This window comes from Anguilla anguilla, chromosome 10 (assembly GCF_013347855.1).
Source record: "Anguilla anguilla isolate fAngAng1 chromosome 10, fAngAng1.pri, whole genome shotgun sequence".
Lineage (NCBI taxonomy): Eukaryota > Metazoa > Chordata > Actinopteri > Anguilliformes > Anguillidae > Anguilla > Anguilla anguilla.
Window position 1 is genome coordinate 34,938,615 of NC_049210.1, and position 16,539 is coordinate 34,955,153.

Sequence of the window (16,539 nt, forward strand, 5' to 3'; positions counted from 1 at the left end):
CATCTGCATGCTTGCATGTTTAAGTGTCAAAACAACCTTAATGAGGCAGGATCTTAATTATCAAGAATTATGTTTTTGTTCTGTGATCGCAGCCTCCGTGCGAGAATTAACAACATGATATTATCGTCGGCGTTTACAGTTCCCGTGAAGGTTCGAATGAAAACATACACAACAGGTTTACCTTTGTGTTGATTTTTAAACAATTAATATCAGACTTTAAAAACGCAGTCTCAAGTGTTTACCAATTTAGCAGTAAGGCACGAGAGGCCATGCTATATTGTGAGTATAGTTACAGCTAAAGGCTGCTGATCTGCACAATGCGCAGCAGAGCCTTATTGCTTTATTGCTTTCATAAAATGGAGGTGACATCATTACAGTGAATAAAAAGACACCAGTGTTCAATACAAGTTAAAACTGTCCATATTATTGTCCTGGTTTGATGCACCATTATTTATCGAGGGCTTTCTCAAATGTAGCTTACCTAAATGTTAAAAGTTGTCGGGCTAATAACGTTAGCTACTGTAAATGATCCAACCTCTTATTAAAGGTGTGCAGTGATATTATACACAGTAAGTAAGCTGTAAGCTGTTGCTATATTGTGTATTTTAGCACAGCTAAAATGCTATATTGACCAATCAGCATGCAGGATTGGAACTATCCGTTTTATATACACCACGTTGCTAATGGAGGGCCTGTTGTGTCCTTCTGGAAGTATAACCCACAAATCCACCAGAGAATACATCCCTATTCCAGCACATTGTCTTTTCCCTGCTTGCAGTTATGACATAACATAGCATTGCCCTCTGCAGCAAAGTCAGCTGCAGCAGGCTATGAGAAACAACGGACATTTCTGTACTGCTATTTCCACACTGGTCGTGACCTGAAATTGACCAACCGGGGCAGACACCTGGGGGTCTGAGTGATGGAACGTCTGATTCCACCCCCCACCCCCCATCCCCACCCCCCTCCCAAGAGTTCCCGAGAACCTGTCTGCTCAGAGCCCACCAGGTGGTACGGGCCGTCATCCGCAAAGCAGGTAGAAAATGTGACACCGGATGCCTTGTAAACAAAGCAGCGTGGTGTTGAGAGGGAGCCAGAGCGTGATGCGTGCCACTTTGCTTGGACTTTATAGGCTGGGGCCGCTGGTGCATGCTGGGATTCAATAAATGGAAACCGCACATTACCCTGGGAAAAAAAAAAAAAAAGAAGAAAAAAGATCCTTGGTTGTTTTATTTAATAAACTTTAACAGACTGGTATATTGAAGTTGGCAGAACATCACAGAGGCGCTTAATCTGAGTCAATGTAGTAATTAGACCAGCAAGGCTGTATGAGAAACAGAGTATGTGGAAGAATTTATTGTGCATTTCGAAAGCTAATAAGTTGTCACACAGCTGGCTGAGAGTCTCGCTTTCGCTTTTTTTTTTTTCATGTGTGGCCAGTGGCATTGTAATGATTGAAAGTGATGTCGCGTCAGAGTGTCATCTTGTCTTTTCGGTGTCCGCCGTTCGAATGACACCGAAAACACGGTCGCGCTTGACCACACCCGCGTGACTGAGGCGAAAAAATCAAGAATGATTAAGAAGAAAGCACAAGGCAAATGATCACCCTCTCGCAAAGCGCTCACAAATCTGAATAATGAACTAAGCTGTTTAGTGCTCCCTTCCATGGTAATGCTGCTTTGTCAATTTCCCTGTTTACAACATGAGTGTGAAGTGAGTAGTTTTCTTTAGCGACTATAGCAATGTCAACATTGAAGGACCACCGTTTTGCTAAATTATATAATTGTAATAATGGCAGAATCATCAGAATCCTAGTGGTAGAATCAATCAGTAGTGATGAGAATAGAGATTCCGTCTTATTGTATATTCATGAGGAAGTGAAGCCAGTTTCCGCCAAGCTTTACACAGACTTGGAATGAAGCTTGTTTATTCAGGAGAATCTCAGCATATCACAAAGCCGGGTGTTCCTGTAGGAAATCCCAAGGAATGTCATTTCTCTGGGCTGGATTTCTGACATGGAATTGATCTCTAAGGGGGGGATATTACAGTATCCCTGGATTTGCCATTTTAAACCTTCACAAACCATGTGAACCCCCCCCCCCCCCCCACCCCCCCCCCCCCCCCTCACCCGCACCCACCCACCCCCGCTTTCGCTTACAGGCATTTCTCTTTCTCCTCCAGGTGTGGAGGAGGAGTAGAAATGTGATGACTATGAAAGGATAATTATAATATTTCTCTCTAAATGAAAATGTAAAATAGAGAAAAAGGCTGTTAAAAAGCTTATGTGTATTAAATGTTGGAAAATTAAACAAGAAAGAGGTTATTAGTGTGGATTTTCTCGCGGTGTTTGATATGTGATTGTTTATCTGGTGCCGGTGTACTAACTAATAACTAGGGACCTGGAAGAGCGCATTACACAAATTTGAAGCTTAATTAAAGATTTCACGGATTTTATACTCTGTAATCTTTTTTATTGCATTGATTATTTTTACTGCCTTCACTTAAGTGTTGTTAGGACGTGGCTATTAAGGAATGCAAATCTTCCCACTGCTTGCATAACAATTCAACTTCTGGAGATGTCTTTACTGGCACACACATACTGTACATGCACACTGTGTGTGTGCGTGTGTGTGTGTGCGGTGCGTGCGTGTGTGTCCGTCTGTGTGTGTCACATTTCTGCGGAGCAAAATAAATTATTTCTGGGTAAAGGAATCTAATCTAAATTATAAATTACATTATTTTACTTAATTGTGAAGAAGTAGGTCATTCTGCTAAACTGCTGCCTTTTACCTTGGGTCAGTTACATAGCATTCATGGTGTAAACTGCACCACTGGCCTGCATGGCTGAAAATAAATGGTATGTGTTATGGAGTGTGTTTATTTGTGAGTTTTCAGTCTTTTGCTGAAGTTATGTTCACTGGGGCCTGTCCAGCTCCGGACCACCCGAGTTCAGGTGTCGTCGGGTTTTCATCAGAACGGCCGCCATGATATAATTTCGTTTCGACAATTCGGAAAACAATCTTTAAGAAAAGGAATAAGGAAAAAAAAAAAAAAACCACAGAGAAAAGTTTTTTGTCGTCGTCGTCGTCTCCAGGTCAGTTCATTCAGTGGGGCTCTACGTTTTTTGAGGCTTATCCTGGCGGTAAAGGAGGGAGGCGCATTTGAAAAGGAGCACCCCCCCCCCCCCCCCCCCCCACTACACCCCATTCAAATCTGCCGCACTCTCCCGCACACCCTTCAGCTGGGGAGGCCCCCTTTTTTTTTTTTTTTGCTTTAGTATGCGAGCTGCGAAGCGGTAATTGTCTCTAATTGATAGGGAGGTGTTAAGGCCTTTCTGCCGGACTCAGAGAGAGCTGCGAGGATCGGGGGCGAAGGGGGGGGCGGGGGGGCGGGTGGGGGGGGGGGGGGGGGGGGGGGGGGGGGGAGGTTGGGGGGAAGGATTTGGAACGTTTCGAGGCCCGGACTCGTAATGATTCATTAATTTCTCCCGGTTTTTGTCGGGACGGCTCATTACCGCCTAAAAGAAGCCCCGGAACAAAGGGTCCTGTAGGTAGGAGGTGAGCTTAAATAGCCGCGGCCCAACGCGCCCCACAAAAAAAGAGAAAAAAAAAGGAAAAAAAAAGTGAACAAAAAGTTGAATGGGACTTGGAACAGATGCAACAAAGGTGACAGATGCAAATTGCCCACCGTACTCCCGAGCACTTTTTAACCTTCATTCTAATTAGCCTTTCAGTTTGTTTCAGGCTGAAAATAGTTTTCCCCGTGGTGCTGTGGATAAAAAAAAATGAACGAAGCCATTTTGCAACCATATTAAATATAAAAGAATTATATATTTTAAAAGATATAAAAGAATAAAAGCCTTGACGTTTTTTTTTCAATGTCAGTGTTGGGAACTGTTATGATTTATGTATTATGTATGTGTGTGTGCGTGTGTGTAATTGTATGTATTTGTTTGGTGCTCATGTACAAAGTTTTTTATATAACATACTCTCTTTATAATGCAGTTGCTCGAATCCACAATGTGAAGGTTACATTATAAAGGGTCTTCTTTATCCAGAATGGCCTATTGTGGTTTATAATGGAGAAACTGTCCTGTGCCGAAGCATGTAGTCTGTGCATCACAGATACTCCATATAGATATGGTTGTTATGAAATGTCCTAGTCACATTTGATTATTTAAATTTTTAACACTTAATTTATCTAATAATATGATGTAATATAATGCCAATGTAATGATTTTTAGTAATATAGTTATATAAATGAATGTGGCCATTTCAATGTTTCAACCAGATCATAACATTTTCCTCTGTCTATTCACATCATTTTGTTGTTGTGTCATACAGAGCTATGATCTCTGGCAATCACACTTCTCTCAGTAACGTGCTTTAAAAATATAACAACATTTACTTTCAATGTGTGGTCTAGGACCCTAAAAAGCACTTGAGTTCAATTACAATATTCCAGCTTGGAGTGATTCAAGTAGAGATGCACTTTATATAAAAAATCAGTCTCTCTCTCTCTCTCTCTCTCCCTCCCTCCTACCCTCTCACTCCCTCTTTTCCTCCCTCCCTCTCATCTCTAACTGCGAGATGCACATCTAAACCAACGAGTGTGCCATTTTGTAAATTAAATTCGGCTAGCGTACTGTGTGTTTTTACCCCTGCATTACGCTTTTCCCAGGGCGAATGACTACGGCCAGATCGGCTCACGTTCCTGTGAAGACGCTGCCGTTCCGCGATTCGTCGAGGACCTTGAGAACATCACCAGCATCGCCTGTGGGGCCAATCACAATCTGGCCCTCTCAGGTAATGCGGTCTGAAGTAACCAATCGGATCTTCTATCCCTCTTCACTGGAAATTACCTGTGTTTAAATACAGTCGTCTTGAAGTCAGGGTTTTTGTTTTTTTTACCTTTAAAGACCAATTTATATTTCCTAAAAAATAGGTATTTTGGACATTTTTCTATTCAGGAAGCCCAAGTGAAGTCACAGTTGTGATGTATAAATTCTGGTCCTTGCTAGCCTCACTTAGAAGTACTGAATTTAACTTTATTGCATTATCACAAAAAACATTAAAATAAATACATGGAGTAATACCTGCATTTATTTTGAATTATTACTGATTATATATTATTTATTAAATTATTTATAACAGGCGTACATGCTGTACAGCATACGTATGTGTACGTTGCATGCGCGTATGTGTTAGGTATACATGTATACACATATATGCTATGGCATATGGGCCCATCCAAGCTCATCCTCCTTGACCCCTTTGTGACCCCTCAGGACCCCAGGTTAGCGGAGTGGCTATCACACTCCACTGCAGAGCCCGCGCCGCGCTGGGCGAAGGAGAAAGCCAGGGCGTTTATGAACAGCTCCAGTGCCTGAAAGTTCAGCTGTTTTTCCTCAATTACAAACGAACGGTAGAGAGAGGGGAAAAAAAAAAAAAAAAAACCTCTCGCCATTGGGGCTGCCTGGCAGACCTGACAGCAGAGAAAGAGAGGGAGAGAGGGAGAGAGGGAGAGAGAGAGAGAGAGAGAGAGAGAGAATGGCCCCTCCGCCTGATCCGTAACAGTCACTGCCTGTTACATACATTTCTGGATCCATTCGGGCTATGAAGATAATCGAGGCGGTCGACACTTCCCCCCGCAGCTGAACGGATTTATGATAGCACTGTCAAGAAAATGAGGCGAAATGACACAGTAGCTGACTTTAGCTGCAAATAATGTGATAGGCTCCACTGTGGCTCTGCAGCAGCTGCTGTCATTGCAGGTAATAGGCTATAAAGAAGGCTGATAGCAATACCTGTCATTTCTTAATGGCCGACTTCACCGGAGAGCTTTTGTGGCCTTTAACATGGAGATAATAGAAGATACAACAAATTTTACCGCTTTCACGCTTGCATTCATAATTTATCTCGCGGGCGGCGCCACAACAAGGACAACACCCTCGCCGCGGTGCGAGGGTGGGGCGAGGGGGGCCATGTTCAAGCGGCCCATCGGGTGGGGGGAAGGGGGGGTGTTAGGTGGGGCCGCCTCTGGGCCTCGTTAAACTGGGGCAGGCCAGAGTAAGTGCAGGAAAGGGTGACGAGGTCATCCGTAGAGCCTTTAAAGGTGTGACATCGCAAGTATGTGATTAGAATGTTCTTCACTGAACATTCTAATGCTGATGTCACAATCACTACTGGTAATCAAAAGCAATGGAGTTCTAGAACACTCAGAATTTTTCTTAAAAGAAAAAAAAAACGTTCCAAAAAGCCAGTTCTTCAAAGGGTTAAAAGAGAACCCTGTCCCAGTTGTCAGGGGCTGCCTCGCAGTGGATTTCAGTAGAAACGCATTCAAGTGAGTGCGTGGAGGAGGAGCAGAGGAGACTTTTGGGATGTCCTTAGAGAGGTAATGGCTGGTCTGGCAGTGGCCTCTGTGCTCGTAGGACCAGGGTAGCTCCTGGCCTGCAGGATACGTTTGATTTAGATAATCATTCCTAAGGAAATACTTGTTCAACACACTTCACTGCCCTCATTTTGATTGCGCCACTACTGGAAATAACAGCGAGTGATTGCTGTCACGGATCAAAGTGTAATATCAATATAAAAATATATGAATAAAATGTTTTTTTTTTTACATATTGCTAAGATATGTGTGGTGCACATGCACATACACCACACTGAGCTTTGTGTGTGCGTGTGTGTGTGCGTGTGCACGGATGTTTCTATGCGTGTGTGTGTCACATGCACACAGACACACATGCAAATGTATGCTCAGTCATCCAAGTGATTGCAGCCCCTTTGCCATTGTGAGAAATGTAATGATTGATTGATTGGATGATTGGCTGTTTGATTGATTGCGGAGTTCACTGACTGACTGCGCTGGCGTTCCCTGCAGGCAATGGGAAGGTGTTCCAGTGGGGGTGCGGACGGGCCTGCGGGAATCTCAGGAGGAACCTGCCTGTTCCGGAGGAAGTGCCCTTACCCCCCGTCTCGGTGAATGCGGTGCGAGGGGGCTGCTGGCACAGCCTGCTGCTCACGGGTAGGCCACTGGGGTTAATTTCTGCTGCATTGTACAGGGTCACTGCGTTTGGCTTCTACTGCAACGTACAGGATCAGTGAGTTTGGGTTCCACTGCAGTGTAAAGGGTCACTGCGTTTGGGTTCTATTGTAGGGTACAGGGTCATTGTGTTTGGGTTCCACTGCAGTGTACAGGGTCACTGCATTTGGGTTCTATTGTAGGGTACAGGGTCATTGTGTTTGGGTTCTACTGCAGTGTACTGGGTCACTGCATTTGGGTTCTACTGCAGTGTACAGGATGGATCACTGTGTTTGGGTTCTATTGCAGTGTGCAGGGTGACTGAATTTGGGTTCTACTGCAGTGTACAGGGTCATTGCGTTTGGGTTCTGCAGCAGTGTACAACGTCACTGCGTTTGGGTTCTGCAGCAGTGCACAGGGTCACTGCATTTGGGTTCAGCTGCAGTGTACAGGGTCGCTGTGTTTGGGTTCTACTGCAGTGTACCAGGTCACTGCATTTGGGTTCTACTGCAGTGTACAGGGTCACTGCATTTGGGGTTGAGCTACAGTGTTTTTGGTCCCTCCTGGTTGACTGATCCAATTGATTCTGATCCACATCTGGTCTACAGTCGTGTGTATTTAGCCACATATACAGGAGACTGCTTTGGGCTAACTGTGGCTCAGGTACAATGAATGCCATCCATGAGTATGGCTTTTGTCAAAGCATATGATTCCACATACATGGTACATTTCTTACTCTGTATACTTTTCAGAATCATAGAGCGCTGGCAATCAGGCGTTTTTGTGTAATTTTCAGGATTTTCTTCACCCTTAAGGACTGTCGCTGTGCTTTTCTGAACTGATTCATAAGCCCTGTGTAACAGGATTCATTATATGGTGTATAAAGAAATGCATAAAATCCAGACAAAGTGTTTTTAGCAGGGGGCTCTCAATCAATCACCATCTATCATTAAGAGCTCAGAACTCCAGTGCTGCGACATAATAAACAGAGAGAGAGAGAGAGAGGGAATGAGAGAGAAAGAGAGAGAGAGAGAAAATGGGCCTTGACAGCCTTTTCACCTTACTGCAGAGGATTTCAAAGTCACTCTCCTCGCGATGCTGACAAACGCTCGCGTCGTCTCGGCTGATAAATGTCCCGGGTCTTCGCCACCCCACCCCCCACCCCACTCCCCGCTGCGTACACCAATGCTTTCCCTTCACCCCTCCCCCCCCGGTGAACCTGGGACGCTGGAGGTCGTCAGGCGGGCGCGGCTTCAATCCCGCGCTCCCGCCATCGATCCTTCCAGCCGTAGCGCTTTTTACGGTGCCCTTCTAGCACGTTAGCGCCGCTTCCCGCTATTAGCCCTGGTAAAAGTGTAATGGTATTTAAGCCATCCCTTTTGATGCCACTGCTTCAGCTGCCAAAAACACACACAAGAACGCAAAATAGAAGCACTACATACATACATACATAGACAAACAAACACATACACAATGTACATTTACACATACACAGAGGGCATCACAAAGTCAACAACTGAACAACACGATGACCAGCCTCTGCTTTATCTGTTTGACTAATCAAAATACCAGATGGCTAAGCTAATGCTACTTCATGTATGCATTGTCACCCATGTAACCATGGGCACTTTATTTTAACTTTTCCTATGACAATTTGCACTAAATCGCTGGAAGTATCTTTCTCAAAGCTAAACTTTATACAGAGGTTATTCAGGCAGTTATATATGAGATACGGCTGATAAGAAGTCAACACAGGCTCATGTTTTATTAATGTCCAAATCTGTGATGCGATAAGAGGAGCCAAAGATCAGCTGTACTGATTGCCTTGATCCTGAGAGGAGAGCCATGGGCTTTGATCAGAAAGGCTAATGAATGTGTCCCATTTATGTGATTAGAGAGTGGTGAGCTTACACGCACCGTAATATTTTTAGACGTGGAGCAAACTATTGAAGGCTGTTGTGTATCGATATTTTGAGACGATGACGTGTATGACGGATCTATAATAGGCCTAGCTTCTGTTTGCCTGTTTTGCGGTGAAAGTATAATTGGTGCCTGGCGTGGATTCGTAATGTGGAAAAGAAATGCTTGCTCAGTCTGATTAATGTTTTTGTGGTTTTAAGGCTCAGCATAAACGAAGCGTGACTGTATTCGCTTGTGCTGCGACGGTCTTTCAGTTTGGTTAGTGGTAACTGTGTGTGTGCTCATGCGTGTGTGCTTAAACTTGTTTGTGCACATTTAAATACCTGTGTGCTCACTTGGGAGTGTATATGTGTATGTGTGTATATGTGTGTACATGTGTGTGTTTATGAGTTGGTGAGTGTGCTTGTGTGTGCATGAGAATGTGAGCGTGTGCATGTGCATGAGTAGGTGAATGTGTGTGTGTGTGTGTGTGTGAATGCGTGTGCATATGTGTGTGTGTGTGAATGCGTGTGCAAATGTGTGTGTATGAGTAGGTGAGTGTGCTTGTGCTTGTGTGTGCGTGTGCGTGTATGTGCACCAGTAGGTGAGATTGCGCGTGCGTGTGCGTGTGTGTGTGTGTAGGTGAGTGTGCGCGCGTGTGCATGTGTGAATGTGTGTGTACGCGTGCGCGGTGCGAGTGCATTTTCCAAAGGGAAGAATAACTGGTTTAATTTTATCTTGGGCACTAATCTTCATCGGGGGAGAGCGACGCGCAGCCCCAATCAGCGCTCCATTAGGGGGCTGATGAATGTGAGAGCGCAGAATTACCAGAGATGCAGCCGATGAGGAACGGAGGCGGCAGGGGCCGGAGGGTCAGTGGAGCAGGACAGTCGCACAAATTAATTCCGTCTTTTATTTAAAAAAAAGAGGAGGTCTAATTGTGTCAAACAGGCTTGATGGAAATAGAGTTACCGTGGGAACGGGAGGCGGTTATTAGGGCCCCGGTTCGCGGAGCGCGGGGGGGGGGGGCGTGGGGTGGGGGGGGGGGAACTGACTGCGCCCGTTCGAAAGCGGCGTTTGAAAGACAGTTCGCCGGAACCCGCGCCATATTGAGGGCAGCAGGTGGACGGGCCGCTCCGGTTAATTAAATGACCGGCTCAATGCCGCTGCCTGTCACCAGAGGGTGGGGGGGGGGCTCCCTTCGTTAAGTCTCACCCGGCGCGGCGGAGCCGGGGTCCGCGCGGCCGTCTGACAGGACGCCCGCGAGACGAGCTGGAACGATACAGCCCCAGACGCCTCCCCCTCCCCTCCCCCGCCCCCCCGCCCACCCCGAAGAATCCCGTGTTTCAGTCTTCGCACGCTAATACGGGGCCTGCGTTCACGCATCATTTCCTGCGACGCTCCGGCACATTTATAACCGTGCCTCACGACGGCTTCCCTTTTTCTCTTTTAAATAATTCGCCGTGTGTGCGCGTTCGTGTCTGGTTTAATGCGAATTCCGCGATACTTCTTCGAAACGGAAACAGAGTCCACCTGGTTTCCGTTTCATGCCGTTACGTTGTGTTCTCTCGTTAGCGTTCGCTTTAAGCGCAGCTCGGTCCGCCTTGACTTGACCTCTCGTGATATTCACCTCGGTTACAGGGAAATAGCGCGCATTTCCGTGTGGGCAGGGGGCGCTGTGGTGGGCGTGTTGGGAGAGAGGCGCTGTAATTAATCCACACTGTTTGTACGAGGAAGTGAGCGAGCAAGAGAGAGAGAGAGAGACGGAGGGAGAGAGAGCGGGGGACACGCCCTCCGCCGCAGGTAATGGGGCGGCCGCTGTTTGGCTAATGTTTTATCCGGTCGCGCTACATCACCCCGGATTGCTTTGTCAATAACCCGCCCGGCCCGCGAGGCCGGGGGGAACCTGAGCCCTGTCAGGATGACTGACGTCCCGGAGATGGCTGATAATTCAAAGAAATTGAAAGTGTGAAATCTTTAAGGACCACTTCTGCCCGGCAAATGGCGGGGTATCTTTTCCATCGCTCCGCTCTCTCGCCGAGGCCCGCCGCGGCGTGGCTAACGCCGGCCCGCGCGCGTCCGTCAAGCCTGCTTCCGGTGGGGTTTATCCCTGTTTGGCTCCTTATCTCCGGGCTTCCCAAGTCATTCCGTAACCTTCAGGCAGGGAAAGGGGAGGAGGGGAAATTACCACCCCCCCCCCCCCAAGCTTCCCTCCCCTCCACATCTCTGCTTTTTGTTTAATAGGTGTAGCATCGTCCTAGCTCGCGTTAGCAGCAGCCGATTGCGACGCCTAATTCAGCTGTCAACACAACAGGCGATTCACCTTTGATAATGACAATCATCTTTCCGCCTCCTAACCCCCGCCCCCCACCCCCCGAGCGTCTGTGTGGCGTAGGCTGCTCGGACCGGGCCAGTGTTTAACACCCTGCCCCCCCCCCCCCCCACCCCCTCCCGAAAGGCGTGCAAACAGGGTTTGTCAGCACCTGTTGAAATGGCGGTCGGCTGTTGTCACCAGACGGAAGATTTAGCCGCGCTATCTGATCTTCGGATAATGCCGTTTCCCCGGAATGGAAGTGAGATGCATTGTGTCGATAACAGGACTGCCATCGCCAGCTGTGTGAACAGGGTGACACACGTCCAGACATGTTTATTTGTCGCATTGGGAAGCGGGACCTTTAATTCAGAGGGATTTTATTGGAATTGATACGTTCCAGGCAGACACTATAGTACTTCATGGGAATTCAAAACATTACCCACTGCCAATGAATAATTATAATACATTTGTAAGCATTTTTAGAATCTAATCTTAATATATATTTTTTATATTACACTGGGAAGGTTGGTTATTTCTTTGTATGGAAGTCCTCGTTTAATAGGGTTGTTATTATTATTATTATTATTATTATTATTATTATTATTATTATTATTAATAATTTATCGACCAGAATTAGTAGCAGTTTAATAAGATGACATTTTAGTCCTGTTTTGCTTGTTCTATTGGCACGAAAAGATTCTGCAGACCATGTGATACTTTCTACAGACAAGGAGACATCTTCCAAAAGTAAGAATCAATGAATTCCAGATGTCTTCTATGAATAATTTTCATTAATAAGTTAAGATCTAGGACATTTTACCACATATCCTCTCTAATTAGAGTCTGTAGAATTTTAATAGCGCAAGAATTAATTTGAATGAGAAGTTAATTATTAGTTTCATAATTAGGTTTATGATTAAGTAGTTAATAAAAGAAACAAAAATTAACTTTCTTTGAGTGGGACAAAATATCGAAATGCACATGTTTTCCCTTTCAGAATCCTCTGAGACGCTGAAAGAGGTGGTTGAGCTTGGATAGTACGGCAAGGTTAATGACAATATGTCCGACATGAGGCAGCCATTGTGAGCTCCATCCGAACAATGCGCGGTACATCTGCTCAACCTCCCAATTAAGTATATCAAGTTATCAGTGCGAATGGAAACAGGAGATAGTGAATTAATTAGCTCATCAACCTAAGCAGTTCTCGGGACGAAAGCAGTCGAGATGGAGGAACGATGCGTATGGACGTGCTAACGGGCTGTCGATGCTATGCTAACGTTGACAAAGACGACAAAGTCGACATGGGGAAAGTCGACCACTCGCGCACATGCAGAGAGGAAGAGGGAGGCAGGTTTTGTGTTTGTGGAGCGCATTTCTACATAGTACACACTTTATTTCGTTTTTTCGCTCTGGTCGATCCACTGCTCTCTTGCTCCCTCTCACCTTCCGTTGGTTAACCTGCCTGCCAGTCACCTGGCTGGACCTTCGAAACGCAGGCTCATAGCTCAGGCACTTTCTGCTTCCTGAAGTAGACTAGATTGGTCAAAACGCGTTACTGTAAATTTCTCTTAGCGCCAGTGGTTACAGCCAATATTGTGTGTTCATTGTGTGCCTGGGTAGAACGCTTATTCTGCAGGATTTATTCTTGCATAACGCCACCTTACAGTAAACAGACGGAATATATATTTTTTTTCACGGTTTATGTGTCTCTTATTCTATGGTTTATGCAAAGCAGCCCATTTCTAATTGTGCTGTGCATTCACTCTGTAGGCCTCAGAAATCCCAAATTTGGGCGTGAACGCGCTGCCGCTCAGCTGAGACGCAACAGTCTCCCCCGCACCTCTGAAGAGACGGCACCCCGCACCACGCGCGGGCCCTCGATCCAAAACCCGCCCGCCTTCTCCAGAACCGCCCCGGGCGCCGCTAACCGTGCGAGGCGATCCAGACTCCGGCTGCACCCGCCGTCAATCAAAAGCCGCCCCGCCGTGGGGACGCCCACTTCCTGGATCTCAGCAGCAGGAACCGAAAGCGAGGTGGGAGAAACAGAAGGCGCAAAAAAAAAAAAAAAAAACATTAGACAGCAGGAGGATGAGAGAGGGAGGGAGGGAGGGAGGGAGGGAGAGAAGGAGGGAGGGAGGGCGCGAGAACGCGGAGAAAGCGCGGAAATTCCACATCTGTTAATCCGGAGGAGCTCGGTTCAAGAGCCCGGCCTCCAAAACCGCGTGTTTGTTTGCGCGGGGAGAGAGCGCTGGAGGAGAGCGCGGGGCGCTGCGAGGGAGCGCTCCGCGTTTAGCCGCCGAAACGTTTTTAAAACCCCGCGCCAGCGCCCCTCCGTCGCGGAGGAGCGGTTCCCGGGCCGACGCGCTTCAAAGCTGCTTAAATGCCCATCAGGACGCGTCGTTTCCCGTCCTCGCCAAAAACGAAAGAAGAAAAAAAACGGGAAGCGGAGGAAGGGAGACGGAAATTTATCAAGAAACTTCTGCGATATTTAATGGTCCTTGTATGCGGGAAGACCACAGACCGTTCTCTCCTGCCAAATACTGATCCCCTAACTTAATTTCCTGCTCAATTGCTGTTTTATAGTGCATAGTACAGTGATACCGGCTAGTAATATAGGAAACAGATTGCCTGTGCGGCAGAGTGGATAGGACTTGCCGGAGCCGCTGGTGTGGGCCCGCAGTCTCCGGGGGTGGCTGTCTACGCACATCAGGAAAGCAGCAAAGCCGGTCTTTCCCGCTGACTGGCAGCAGCTGGAGAGTTGATCCGCGCACGCGGGCGGGAAGTCCTGAAGGGTGCGGGTTGCAGCCCCTGTCAGAAGCTGTCAACGTACATCATGTTTTTCGCCCCCCCCCCCCTCCCCTTTCCACTCCCCCTCCCCCTCCCCCATCCATTGTTTGTTGATTAATTAATATGCGACCGCAGGATGCAAAGGGAGGCTTGCTCACACCAGGCCACCGTTGGAACCCTGACATCCGGTCCCCCAGCACCCCTGCACCCCCCCCACCCCCACCCCCGACTCCCTCAGGTTCTGACACCCCTGTTCCCTGGAGCCTGACATCTCACCGGCTTTTAGCATGTGCTAGTTCTGCGCTCTACCCCCCCCACCACCACCACCACCACCACCACACACATCGTGAGCACCTCACTCTTGACGGTCGGAAGGCCACAAAAGCTGACACGCCCCCCCCCCCCCCCCGATTCCTCTGGAGACGCCTCCTGTCCTCAGACAGCCCATCAGAAGGGCCCCGCCCGTCACACCATCGTTATGGGAACTCATTCAAATGTAGTCCGCTCCTTCAAACGGCGCCGCACAGCTCGGTGTCTTAAATCAAACTTCTTCCGCAGATAAATCTACAGACAGGTAGGAACATTTTTTTACTGTGTGATAAGCTGAAATACTCCTCGGCTGTCTTGCAAGTACGCATTCATATTTTCGGTAAGCGTCCTTTTGTCTGTTACAGCTCCAGCGCTGGAATGATATCTTTATTTGTAACATTTTTACAACACTTTTTTTCTCTGGCAGTTTGGAACGCTAAACGGCATTTGTAGGCTTGTAGCATTGCTAAACACTCAATCAGTTTGTAAATTCCCCTCTCGTGGTGACGGAGGACTGCAGTACTTACGCAGCTGTGTGGCCATTCTGCATGCAGACTGCTGACAGCTGATCAACCAGAGGGGGCGCTATAGCATGTGATGAAGAATTCGCTGGTGACTGTAACACTGTCCACCTTTTGGCCAGTTACGCACAGAACACTGGCATGGTCAAGGGGTGATTTTGAACTGTAGGGAGGTAGAAAAGAGTGCTTCAGCTGAACACACTGTCCAACCGCCAAACCCCAAACGTGTGCAAATTCTCAATAAAGTTTCGTTCAAACAGAACAATAAAAGCCGTGGGGCAGGGCCTTCCCTGGCCCTCAGCTGGCCTGGTCTTGCAGTGTGTGCGCTAATGTGATCTCCCAGAATGCAACGGGCAGCACGGTGACCCCCCAGTTTGTGGAACGGAGCTTCAGGTACAGTAACTCCCAGGGCTCTGGGGAAGGGGGGAAGTGGGGGGTCAAAGGTCACTGAAATCACATCCTTGCTGACAGCGAGCGTTAGTCATTCCTTTGTTGCGACGCTCTCCCGCTCTCTAGGAGCGATGAATTTCGGCATTAAAAAAGACACATTACCTCGCGTACCATACAGTGAGACATGAGCACAGGCCTATTAATGTTTCAGCTTGAACTCCTTTCCCCCGTCGAACGCATCGGAGTTACTTTACAGCGATGGTTCGTCGTGATCATCCTCCTGGGGTGCATTGTTAAGGTTTGAGATGTTTATCCCCCGTGTTTATCTTGCATTCACTCATCTTCTGCTTTCAGACGCGAGGCATGCCTTGGGTTTCGGAGCGCAGATTTGTCTGAGGATTTTCCCCCCCCCCCCCCCCTCCTTTCAGCCGCGTTTCCGTAACCGGATAAATCGTTTTTATTTCACGTCGCTCTATTTGCCGAAAAGTGAAAAACGCAGAATGCGCTCATCCGTCTTCGAAAACGTATTTTCCGCCGAGCGTACGGCACATAAACCTCTGTATAGCCTTTTCTTTTCTTCACCCCCCCCCCCCCCCCCCGTCAGATTTACATATTTGTTTTGAGCGATTTCCTTCTGAAGGCTGATATCGGTTCCAGGGTTCGTTGAAGGGGAATCTTACATGATGTTTAAATATATGCATTAGGAGATCATCTGGGTTTCTGTGATCACCGGTGCCAAGAAGCCCTTGATTACCGGGACGTGGATGGGATACAGCTGTCGGAGACGTTTTTCAGCCCAAGATGGAAATCTCGAGCTTTTGAGCAAAGTTTTCTTTGGGAAGCGAGTTCAGTTGGTCAGCTTATCTGCTCTGTTCCCATAGCTGCTCATTTTTTCCCATGTATGCGGTCCTATTTTGTGTGTCTGTTGTGCCTGTGTGTGGGGGTGTGGTGGTGGTGATTATTTGAATTCCCATGTTTATTGAATGTGTGACTTGGGTAAAAACATTTTGGCAGTCTTCAGAGTTTATCCCTTGCATTCCAAAAATATCCAAATACCCTCCTCTCTCTCTCTCTCTCTGCCTCTCTCTCCCTCCCTCTGTGTGTGTGTGTGTGTGTGTCATGGACATAGAATTTTATGGACTCATCTGTTGTGATTATGCATCACTTTGTGAGTATGATATGGTAAATGTAGCTTCAGGAAGTAATAATTCCTTCTGCAAATTATGTGGCCGTTCACATAGCACACTTAGTAATATATTTTCAATCAAAGATAAACAGTTTAAAAAAAAAAAAACT

At 47.2% G+C, this 16,539-nt stretch overlaps 1 protein-coding gene across 1 annotated transcript in view; it reads left to right on the plus strand.

Moving 5' to 3' along the window:
- LOC118206178 (probable E3 ubiquitin-protein ligase HERC2) overlaps positions 1-16,539 on the plus strand; it is a 361,668-nt gene that overhangs the window by 139,881 nt on the left and 205,248 nt on the right. Inside the window, exons 6-7 of the mRNA XM_035378468.1 lie at positions 4,681-4,805; positions 6,883-7,026. Coding sequence (XP_035234359.1) covers positions 4,681-4,805; positions 6,883-7,026 — 269 coding nt within the window. The remainder of the gene's footprint in view (positions 1-4,680; positions 4,806-6,882; positions 7,027-16,539) is intronic.